Source organism: Ranitomeya imitator, chromosome 1, assembly GCF_032444005.1.
Source record: "Ranitomeya imitator isolate aRanImi1 chromosome 1, aRanImi1.pri, whole genome shotgun sequence".
Classification (NCBI taxonomy): Eukaryota; Metazoa; Chordata; class Amphibia; order Anura; family Dendrobatidae; genus Ranitomeya; species Ranitomeya imitator.
Genome location: NC_091282.1, coordinates 788,033,589 through 788,045,291, shown reverse-complemented (window position 1 = coordinate 788,045,291; position 11,703 = coordinate 788,033,589). Strand labels below are relative to the sequence as shown.

The following is an 11,703-nucleotide window of genomic DNA, read 5'->3' as shown; positions in this document are numbered from 1 at the left end:
TCTTGCTTTGTTTGGTGCTTCATCCACGTCACAGCGGAGACGTCTTTTCCCTGCTCGGATGCTACAACCACAGCTTTTGGACTTTCATGGGTGAGCTGAGTACTTCTGTTTTTTTTTTAATAAGTTCACTGCCAGATTCTCTGTTTACTCATCAATGTGCAAAAGAACTAAGAGCCTATAAAATTTGAATGGCGTCAATTTTTAAAGGCAACACAATTTCAGATCAAAAGAACATTTTTCGTAATTGCAAATAAAAATCAAACCTAACCCTGAAAGTGCCCTTATCCTTGAAGGCCACCCCTGAGAACCTGATGAGGAATTTGTATATGTGCTAAACGTACGTTTTTCTCCCCAATTTGACCTTTTTCATCTGTGACAAAAGGTCCTCATGTGTTACAGTCCGATGCACAAAGGCCAGGAACGAAAAAGGACCCAGTTTAATCAGAGATGCAGTTTTGTCCCATCCTGGATTATTGGAAATGCCAGATAAAAGGACCTTTACTGTATTCATAAATAAAGATGTCAGAAGCATAACATTTGTGTCTACAGCATCTTATGTACAAACTAGACTTTATTCCCTCTCAGTTTGACTCTTAAGACTAAGGTCCAACCCTGTAATGAAAGCGAGCGGGAAGTGCTGAGCCCCCACTGCTGTCCATGGGGGAGACCCTCCATCAATATCCGAAAATATCCTGAACTATAAATATTCCTTCGATTGCGGCTGTGGAGTCCTTTATTGGGGGGTCTTATGTATCAAGTGGATGATTCTGGTAACTTGTCTGGAGGCGGAATGCCGCTGACAGCAGCAGGTGCAGGGTCCAGGGTGGGATGGTTTCCAGCGGGGGGTCTTATAGGTACTGGTGGGAGGTACGCCTCGCTGTGCATGGGGTAAGCGGGGAAGAGATGCGGCTGCGGAGGGGGTACGGGACTTCTCACTGCGGGAAGAAAACACAAATAATCGATTCATGTGAGTGACGTATATTCATTTCACAAAGCGCTCGGCCGACAGTGAATGCGGAGGCTGAACGCCGGCCCTGATACTTCTGACACCTGCTCACTGTCTGTGAATGCGGAGGCTGAACGCCGGCCCTGATACTTCTGACACCTGCTCGCTGTCAGTGAATGCGGAGGCTGAACGCCGGTCCTGATACTTCTCACACCTGCTCGCTGTCAGTGAATGCGGAGGCTGAACGCCGGCCCTGATACTTCTCACACCTGCTCCCTGTCAGTGAATGCGGAGGCTGAACGCCGGCCCTGATACTTCTCACACCTGCTCGCTGTCAGTGAATGCTGAGGCTGAACGCCGGCCCTGATACTTCTGACACCTGCTCGCTGTCAGTGAATGCAGAGGCTGAACGCCGGCCCTGATACTTCTGACACCTGCTCGCTGTCAGTGAATGCGGAGGCTGAACGCCGGTCCTGATACTTCTCACACCTGCTCGCTGTCAGTGAATGCGGAGGCTGAACGCCGGCCCTGATACTTCTCACACCTGCTCGCTGTCAGTGAATGCGGAGGCTGAACGCCGGCCCTGATACTTCTCACACCTGCTCGCTGTCTGTGAATGCGGAGGCTGAACGCCGGCCCTGATGCTTCTAACACCTGCTCGCTGTCAGTGAATGCGGAGGCTGAACGCCGGCCCTGATGCTTCTAACACCTGCTCGCTGTCAGTGAATGCGGAGGCTGAACGCCGGCCCTGATGCTTCTAACACCTGCTCGCTGTCAGTGAATGCGGAGGCTGAACGCCGGCCCTGATGCTTCTAACACCTGCTCGCTGTCAGTGAATGCGGAGGCTGAACGCCGGCCCTGATGCTTCTAACACCTGCTCGCTGTCAGTGAATGCGGAGGCTGAACGCCGGCCCTGATACTTCTCACACCTGCTCGCTGTCAGTGAATGCGGAGGCTGAACGCCGGCCCTGATACTTCTCACACCTGCTCGCTGTCAGTGAATGCGGAGGCTGAACGCCGGCCCTGATACTTCTCACACCTGCTCGCTGTCAGTGAATGCGGAGGCTGAACGCCGGCCCTGATGCTTCTCACACCTGTTCGCTGTCTATGAATGCGGAGGCTGAACGCCGGCCCTGATGCTTCTAACACCTGCTCGCTGTCAGTGAATGCGGAGGCTGAACGCCGGCCCTGATACTTCTCACACCTGCTCGCTGTCTGTGAATGCGGAGGCTGAACGCCGGCCCTGATACTTCTCACACCTGCTCGCTGTCAGTGAATGCGGAGGCTGAACGCCGGCCCTGATACTTCTCACACCTGCTCGCTGTCAGTGAATGCGGAGGCTGAACGCCGGCCCTGATACTTCTCACACCTGCTCGCTGTCAATGAATGTGGAGGCTGAACACCGGCCCTGATACTTCTCACACCTGCTCGCTGTCAGTGAACGCGGAGGCTGAACGCCGGCCCTGATACTTCTCACACCTGCTCGCTGTCTGTGAATGCGGAGGCTGAACGCCGGCCCTGATACTTCTCACATCTGCTCGTTGTCAGTGAATGCGGAGGCTGAACACCGGCCCTGATACTTCTCACACCTGCTCGCTGTCAATGAATGTGGAGGCTGAACACCGGCCCTGATACTTCTCACATCTGCTCGCTGTCAGTGAATGTGGAGGCTGAACACCGGCCCTGATACTTCTCACACCTGCTCGCTGTCAGTGAATGTGGAGGCTGAACACCGGCCCTGATACTTCTCACACCTGCTCGCTGTCAGTGAATGTGGAGGCTGAACACCGGCCCTGATACTTCTCACACCTGCTCGCTGTCAGTGAATGCGGAGGCTGAACGCCGGCCCTGATACTTCTCACACCTGCTCGCTGACAGGAAGGAAACACCTTTTACTCAGACAACAAACTCAACCCATCGCAGTCCTGCTCGCAGAGGAGGGTTTGCTCCAGTTTCTCCAACCCTGATAGTTTTATTACAATATATCAATCTGGGTCCAGATGTGATGGGACTGCTGCTGTTTATCAGGCATCGGGCTCTGTTCACACGCAGATTTTTTTTTTTGTGTATTAACATTTTTGCAATCTACAGTAACCGTAAAATAAATATTTCTGATTACTTAGACGCACGGTGACATTTTTTCTTTGCTTTTTATTTTTTGACAAAAAAACTCAAAAAAATGCATGGAGTTTTTGCCAATTTAATTCAAAAAATGTTATGTACAAAACATATCTGAAAATGTTGCGATTTTCTTTATTTTTCACCCAGAAGAAAAAAGCTATGTGTAAACACACGCCAGGGAGCATTAGATTGGCATGGAATAGCTTCGAGGTAAATTACATTTTCGGGCCAAACTTGGCATATTTGCTATCAGTAAATGGTTTTAATGGAAATGTTCCTGCCGTTTTGTGTATGCAGCTCTTATGCAGATAATGTGCCCAGATTAAGTGCAGGATCAGACATCAGAGGGTTTGTAGTCTGTAACCATGGCGACACACAGCTCTGCACAGGAGCTGGACACAATGTGTCTCTTCAACAACAGTCCCATCAGGGCAGACATAACTCACTTGGGATGTGGGGCGGTGGCATGCCTGGATAGCCTGGGGGTCCATACATGTCCATTGGAGGAGGGGGCATAAAGGGTCTTCGGAAATAAGGTGCTCTGGGGTCTCTGGGTAGCAAGGGGACCCTCATGGGTGGCGGCGGGTGCATGGGGAACTCTCCGACTTGGCCGTCCATTACGTCATTATCCTGACTGGACGCAGCAGACATGTTCTGCAGAAGAGAAGTGTTAAAGGGACCGCAATGGTTGATCACAGGGAGCAATAGCAGAAATCTTAGACCTTACATTAGCCTCTTCCTCTCTGTTCCGGCTCGCGTTTATCCGCGCCTTATACTCCGGAGAAGATCGTCCGTCTGTGGATTTAGCACATAGATCGGCTCAAGCAGACGTTTCATGGAAATGACAGGACCCTCCGGGATTATGACCCGGCCTCCACAGCCCTGCACTGCTCTTTACCTTGTGGGTCCACGAAGGGTTTGCCCTGATTCCTGGTCAGTTCGGCGGGGCCGGAGAACCTTCCTGATGGTGGCGGTGGGTAATGATAAAATCGCTCTGCCCGTCTGGGTGGGAAAGGGGGCTCGGGGAAAGGCAAACCTGGAGAGATACAATGTAAAGGATCCCATCTGTGATCAGAACTGCAGAGCTGCACTCTTAAAGGGATACTGCACTTTAATCCCTAGAGGCAGTTTTCAGAGGTGTTTGTTACCTGGTGGAGGGACATTGTTCCTCTGCTCCCTGTCCCACGGGGGTGACAAGGAGCCAGCATCTGACAAGGTCCGCTGGTGGTCTGCTCTTCTATCAGAGTTTACGTCACCTCGTTCTTTAGGCCCGGTGTATCCTGGGTAATATCCTGGTGGTCTCACACCTGCCATCAGAGCATAAAAGTCATCAGAGCCTTTATTCTATGAAGTTTGTTCTCCACCAGCACCAGGGGTGAGGAGTCTATGGGGGTCTCCCACCATACCTCTGTCTGCTGCGGGGGGCATTGGAGACAGCCTCAGTGGACCTTCCAAAAGGGTGGGAGGCGAGAGAAAAGCTCGATCTTCATGATGGCGACTGATCGGAGACAATCCGAAAGGCGAGTTCTCTGTGAATAGCAAAGACATAAAGCAGGTGAGTGTCCACAGCAGTCTACAGAATGTGTCCCCAAAAAGTATGTGACCACCTCTACTTTATAAATGGGACTCTTTCAGCCACCATCAGGTAGATCAATCTCTATCTCTGTACCAGCGACACCGGTGGGAGGGGTGCACATACTTTTTGCCCATTTTCTGTATCACTAGGATGAGATGTGATGCAGACACGCGAGATTACTAAATGGGATGTCACAAATTACAGCATGCAACAAGACGGGGACGACAGGGGGAAGTACCTGGAAGGTTAATATACACATCTGCATAGGCTACGGGGAGAGAAAAAAACAGAAACCAGAGATTACAGCAGAGTAACATGTCTGTTTAGTGGCCATATTCAGTACTGCAGCTCAACTGCTATTCAAGTGAATGTGATTTGACCTGCAGTACCAAGAATGGCCACAACAGTGTACAGCGCTACTGGGTCCTGATTTTCAACACTGGACTTCCAGCGGCCACTGGTACCAGCTGATCCGTGAGGATGCCGGACCGTTACTGCACTGATACCAATAATCGCATGTGTTTAGAAGGTGCATAGCAAAAGAAACACTTTTTGATCTGTGAGTCTAAGCTTTAGGACCCTGCCTATCCTGAGAATTAAGGGGGTCCCAAAGTTTATTTCCTGCCAAGCCCTCTTCTACGTTTTTCCTTGAACAGTGATGGATTACTTCTTTATTGCAGCCCCATTCCCTTTAGGAGGGTTTTGCTGCAGTCCCCAGAGCACCGCTCTGCGAGGGGAAAAGGAAAATTTTGCCTAGTTTTTTGAGCATCTTAAAAGCTAAGAGATGACTAATACAATGTGTATCTGTGTACCGGGCTGTATAGTGCCCTATGACGTCACCAAGGACTGGCGGCAGCAGGACGGGTACACGGAGGGCAGAGAAGAGGAGAAGAATGGTTTTATATAATTAACACTATACAGTGAAAAGTAAATAATACTGCCATACAGTGTAAATAATACTGCCATACAGTGTAAATACTACCATGCAACACAATATAAATAATGCTGCCATACCCATAGTGTAAATACTACCATACAACACAATATAAATAATACTGCCAATGTAAATACTACCATACAATAAAATGTAAATAATACTGCCATAAAGCGTAAATACTGCAAAACCGTGTAAATACTACCATACAAAACAATGTAAATTCTGCCATACAGTGTAAATGCTACCACACAACACAATATACACTACCATTCAAAAGTTTAGGGTCACTTAGAAATTTCTTTATTTTTGAAAGAAATGCAGTTTTTTCCAATGAAGCTAACATTAAATGGTTCAGAAATACACCCTATACATTGTTAATGTGGTAAATGACTATTCTAGCTGAAAACGTCTGGTTTGTAATGCAATATCTTCATAGGTGTATAAAGGCCCATTTCCAACAACCATCACTCCAGTGTTCTTATGGTACTTTGTGTTTGCTGTGTAAGAAGGCTAATGGATGGTTAGAATACCCTTGAAAACCCTTGTGCAAGTATGTTAGCACAGCTGAAAACAGTTTGGCTGATTAGAAAACCTATAAATCTGACCTTCCTTTGAGCTAGTTGAGAATCTGGAGCAATACATTTGTTGGTTCAATTAAACTCTCAAAATGGCCAGAAAAAAAGAACTTTCATGTGAAACTCAGTCTTATTCTTGTTCTTAGAAATGAAGGATATTCTATGAGAGAAACTGCCAAGAAACTGAAGATTTCCTACAACGGTGTGTACTACTCCCTTCAGAGGAGAGCACAAACAGGCTCCAACCAGAGTAGAGAGAGATGTGGGAGGCCCCGCTGCACAACTCAGCAACAAGACAATACATTAGATTCTATAGTTTGATAAATCGACGCCTCACAGGTCCTCAACTAGCAGCTTCATTAAATATTACACGCAAAACACCAGTGTCAACGTCTACAGTGAAGAGGCGACTCCGGGATGCTGGCCTTCAGGGCAGAGTGGCAAAGAAAAAGCCATATCTGAGACTGGCTAATAAAAGGAAAAGATTAATATGGGCAAAAGAGCACAGACATTGGACAGAGGAAGATTGCAAAAAAGTGTTATGGACAGATGAATCCAAATTTGATGTGTTTGGATTACACAGAAGAACATTTGTGAGACGCAGAACAACTGAAAAGATGCTGGAAGAGTGCCTGACGCCATCTGTCAAGCATGGTGGAGGTAATGTGATGGTCTGGGGTTGCTTTGGTGCTGGTAAAGTGGAAGATTTGTACAAGGTAAAAGGGATATTGAATATGGAAGGCTATCACCCCATTTTGCAATGCCATGCCATACCCTGTGGACAGCGCTTGATTGGAGCCAATTTCATCCTACAACAGGACAATGGCCCAAAGCACACCTCCAAATTATGCAAGAACTATTTAGGGAAGAAGCAGGCAGCTGGTATTCTATCTGTAATGGAGCGGCCAGCGCAGTCACCAGATCTCAACCCCATTGAGCTGTTGTGGGAGCAGCTTGACCGTATGGTGCGCAAAAAGTGCCCATCAAGCCAAACCAACTTGTGGGAGGGGCTTCTGGAAGCATGGGGTGAAATTTCTCCAGATTACCTCAGCAAATTAACTGCTAGAATGCCAAAGGTCTGCAATGCTGGAATTGCTGCAAAGGGAGCATTCTTTGACGAAAGCAAAGTTTGAAGGAGAAAATTAATATTTAAAATAAAAATCTTTTTTTCGAACCTTGTCAATGTCTGGACTAGATTTTCAATTCATTTGGCAACTTATTTGATTAATAAAAGTATGAGTTTTCATGGAAAACACAAAATTGTCTGGGTGACCCTAAACTTTTGAATGGTAGTGTAAATAATACTTCCAATACAGTGTAAATACTACCGAACAATACTACCGTACAATAAATGTAAATAATACTGCCATGCAGTAAATACTACTGGACAATAAATGTAAATAATACTGACATACAGTGTTAATACTGACATAAACCCATAAACATATACAGTGTAAAGACTAGCATACCATAAATGTAAATAATACTGCTATATAATGTAAATACTACCATACAATACAATGTACCATATTTTTCGGAAGAAAATGGGGGGTGCATCTTATAGTCCGGATATATTGGCTCTGGCTGTGTTGGGGAGGAGGGGGGAGCAGTATCGAAGGAGCAGCGGGTCACAGAGGCAGGAGCCGGCAGCTACGGCTAACGCCAGTCCCCGCTGCTAAAGAGAAATGAATATTCACTGCATTCCACACCCATGGGCGTGGAGGGCAATGAATATTAATTTCTTCCTGCCATCCTGGTATGATTGATTGGCCCCATCCCCTTGCTGGTATGATTGGCCCCATCGCAGTCCTGGTATCCATGGCCCCATCAGAAAAGATTAAAAAAAACAAACCATTTAGGGTATGTGCACACGTCAGGATTTCTTGCAGAAATTTTCCTGACAAAAACCGGACATTTCTGCCAGAAATCCGCATGCGTTTTACCGCGATTTTCACGCGTTTTGTTTTTTGTGCGTTTTTTCCCAAATGCATAGAATTGCGGGAAAAAGCAGAAAATCCGCAAAAATAATGAACATGCTCATTTTTTTACCGCGATGCGTTTTTTTTCGCGGACAAAAACGCATCCATGTGCACATAACATGCAGAATGCATTCTAAATGATAGAATGCATAATGTATGCATTTTTGAGTTTTTATAGCGTTTTTAGCGCGAAAAAACGCGAAAAAAAACACGAAAAAACCTGAACGTGTGCACATAGCCTAACTCTTACCTTCCTCTGCTCATTCATTTCTCTTAAGTATCAGCACACATGACCGCTGGCAGCAGCAGGAAGGGGGTGGCTGACAGTGCGCGCTACTGAAGAGGAATGGATACTCACGGCGATCTCTGACGAACACCCGGTGAGTATTACGGCAGCTGTGCTCTGCTTGTGAGCAGCGCATGATGTCCCTGCCATGCGCTGGTTACAAGCATTAAGCAGCAGCTGGCACCGGAACAGCACTCTGCGACTGCGGGAGAGCGGAGGAAGGTAAGAGTATAGGTTTGTTTTTTTAATCTTTTCTGATGGGGCCATGGATACCAGGACTGGGATGGGGTCAATCATACCAGCAAGGGGATGGGGCAAATCAATTATACCAGGAACTGGATGGAGCCAATCAATCATACCAGGAACTGGATGGGGCCAGTCAATCATACCAGGAACGGGATGGGGCCAATCAATCATACCAGGAACGGGATGGGGCCAATCAATCATACCAGGAACGGGATGGAGCCAATCAATCATACCAGGAGCTTTATTCTCAGTTGCACAAGTAAAGACTAGAAGCAATGGGATGAAACTGAATGGGAGGAGGCACAGATTAGATATTAGAAAAAACATTTCACACTTAGGGTGACCAATGAGTGGAACAGGCTGCCACGAGAGGTGGTGAGTTCTCCTTCAATGGAACTCTAACAGATGCTGGACAGATATCTGTCTAGGATGATTTAGTGAATCCTGCATTGAGCAGGGGGTTGGACCAGATGACCCAGGAGGACGCTTCCAACTCTACCATTCTATGATTCTATGAACGGGATGTAGCCAATCAATCATATTAGGAACGTGATGGGGCCAATCAATCATATCAGAGTAAGAATGGGATCATGCATACCAGGACTGGGATGGTGCCAATCATATCAGAATAAGGATGAGGCCATGCATACTAGAATAAGGATGGGGCCATGCATACCAGGATGGGGATGATGGCTATGCATACCAGGATAGGGATGAGGGGACCATATTTACCAGGATAGGTGATCTTAAGTACAGAATTGACCACATTTTTTTGCTTCAGTTTTTTTTCCCCTAACTTCCTCCTCTAAAACCTAGGTGCATCTTATGGTCCGATGCGTCTTATAGTCTGAAAAATATGGTAAATAATACTACCATAGTGTGAATACTACCATACAATAAATGTAAATAATACTGCCATATATTGTAAATAAATATTACCACATAATCCAATGTAAATAGAACTGCCATACAAGACAATGCACATACTGTCAAACACAATGTAAGTAATACTGCCATAAATTGTACATACTAACATAAAAACAGGATTTTTGGTTGCTTACCGTAAAATCTGTTTCTCGGAGCCTTCATTGGGGGACACAGGAACCATGGGTGTATGCTGCTGCCACTAGGAGGCTGACACTATGCAAATAAAAAGTTAGCTCCTCCTCTGCAGTATACACCCTACCGACAGGAAGTAGGATATTCAGTTAGTGAGAAAGCAGTAGGAGAAGCAACGTGTAAAAGAGGAATAATAATAATAAACTTTATATAGCGCCAACAAATTCTACGGCGCTCCATAGATTAACAGTTTCAAACACTCGAAGAGTGTTCAAAGAACTCAAACGTATACAGTAAACAGAGCTGTTCAATTTGGGAGGGTGCTGTGTCCCCCAATGAAGGCTCCGAGAAACAGATTTTACGGTAAGCAACCAAAAATCCTGTTTTCTCTATCGCCTTTCATTGGGGGACACAGGAACCATGAGACGTCCCAAAGCAGTCCCTGGGGTGGGAAAAACCGACTTCCATCAGGTCCGAGGACTCACCACTGCCGCCTGCAGGATCCTTCTGCCCAGGCTGGAGTCCGCCGTAGTTCGGCGAAACGTGTGGATGGAAGACCAGGTGCCGCTTGCAAAGCCGTCAGCGATAACCCTGTGACGTACCGCACTGGAAGCGCCGACTGCCCGGGTAGAGTGAGCCTTTATCTCAGGAGGGGGCACTCTTGTTCTTGACCCGGTAAAGCTTCCAAAATTGCCGATCTGATAGAGCGAGCAATAGTCGCCATTGCCGATCTGATAGAGCGAGCAATAGTCGCCATTGCCGATCTGATAGAGCGAGCAATAGTCGCCTTGGAAGTCGGCAGGCCTCTACGCACGCCATCAGGGATGGCGAAAAGAGAATCCATCTTTCGGAAAACGGCTGTGCTAGCCAGAGAGATCCTCACTGCCCTGACGAGGCCCAGCCTGTTCAACGATCACTCCAGAGGATGAATCGGAGCTGGACAAAAGGAAAGGTATAACGATGTCCTCGTTGAGGTGGAAAGATGAAAAACCACCTCGAGAAAGGAAGGAAGGCAGAGGCCTGGGACCACCTTGTCCTGGTTTAAAATCAAAAAAGGAGGTCGGCAAGAAGCGGCCGCCAACTCAAAAACGCGACGGATCAAAAAGATGGACCTGAGAAAAGTCACCTTCCGAGATAGAACTGACAGGGAAAACTCCCTGAGAGGCTCAAAGGGGGGAACCCCTAAGCACAACCAATCCAACCTATAAATCCCATGAATCCACAGAGGCCCTGTACGGAGGGACAGCGTGGGCTACTCCTTGAAGGGAGGTCTTAACCTGTGGCTGAGAAGATAACGTCTTCTGAAAGGGAAGAAGAGCGCAGGAACCTGGTCCTTTAGGGAACTAAGAGCGAAGCCCGAATCCAGCCCTGCCTGAAGGAAAACCAAATGGAAGGCAGGGAAAAAGGACATAGGTGAAAAGTGGTTGGACTCGCATCAACGAAAGTAAGCCTTCCAGGTACGATAGTAGATCCTGGAAGAAGACAAAGGCTTCCCAGCCTGGATTATAGAGTGACTCATCTGGGCCGAAAGGCCGGACGCTCTTAGAACTGTGGAGTCCACAGCCACGCCGTTAAACTGAGCGACCGATAATTCGGGTGGCAGATCGGACCCTGAGACAGCAGATCGGGTCCGCCCGGAAGACACCAGGGGTGTCCGCGGAAGATTGGCGATGTCTGCAAACTAAGACCTCCTTGGCCAATCCGGGACGATCAGAATGACCGGCACCCATCCAGCCTTGATCTTTTTCGACAGCTTGGAAAGCAAGGGAAGGCGTGGGAACCGATAGGGGAGCCCGAACTGCGACCGAGGAATGGCCAGAGAGACAACACCACTGAGAGGATCACGGGACCCTGGGCCGACCCGAGGGACCTCCTGTTCAATGGGGACGCCATGAGGTCCACCTCTGGAGTCCCCCATCGAAGAGCAATCCGATAGGAAACCTCCTGAAGTACCATTCCCCTGCCGCGAGGCCCTCGC

The 11,703-nt window shown here is 47.6% G+C and overlaps 1 protein-coding gene across 2 annotated transcripts in view; it reads right to left on the bottom strand.

Annotated features, from left to right (window-relative positions):
- Positions 1 to 423: 423 nt before the first annotated feature.
- MIA2 (MIA SH3 domain ER export factor 2) overlaps positions 424 to 11,703 on the bottom strand; it is a 328,595-nt gene continuing 317,315 nt past the window's right edge. For both annotated transcript variants that reach the window (XM_069737598.1, XM_069737605.1), the window contains 6 exons: positions 4,474 to 4,596; positions 4,216 to 4,374; positions 3,966 to 4,103; positions 3,795 to 3,862; positions 3,514 to 3,721; positions 424 to 935 (listed from right to left, as the gene is read on the bottom strand). In XM_069737598.1, coding sequence (XP_069593699.1) covers positions 754 to 935; positions 3,514 to 3,721; positions 3,795 to 3,862; positions 3,966 to 4,103; positions 4,216 to 4,374; positions 4,474 to 4,596 — 878 coding nt within the window. In that variant the 3' untranslated portion in view covers positions 424 to 753. The remainder of the gene's footprint in view (positions 936 to 3,513; positions 3,722 to 3,794; positions 3,863 to 3,965; positions 4,104 to 4,215; positions 4,375 to 4,473; positions 4,597 to 11,703) is intronic.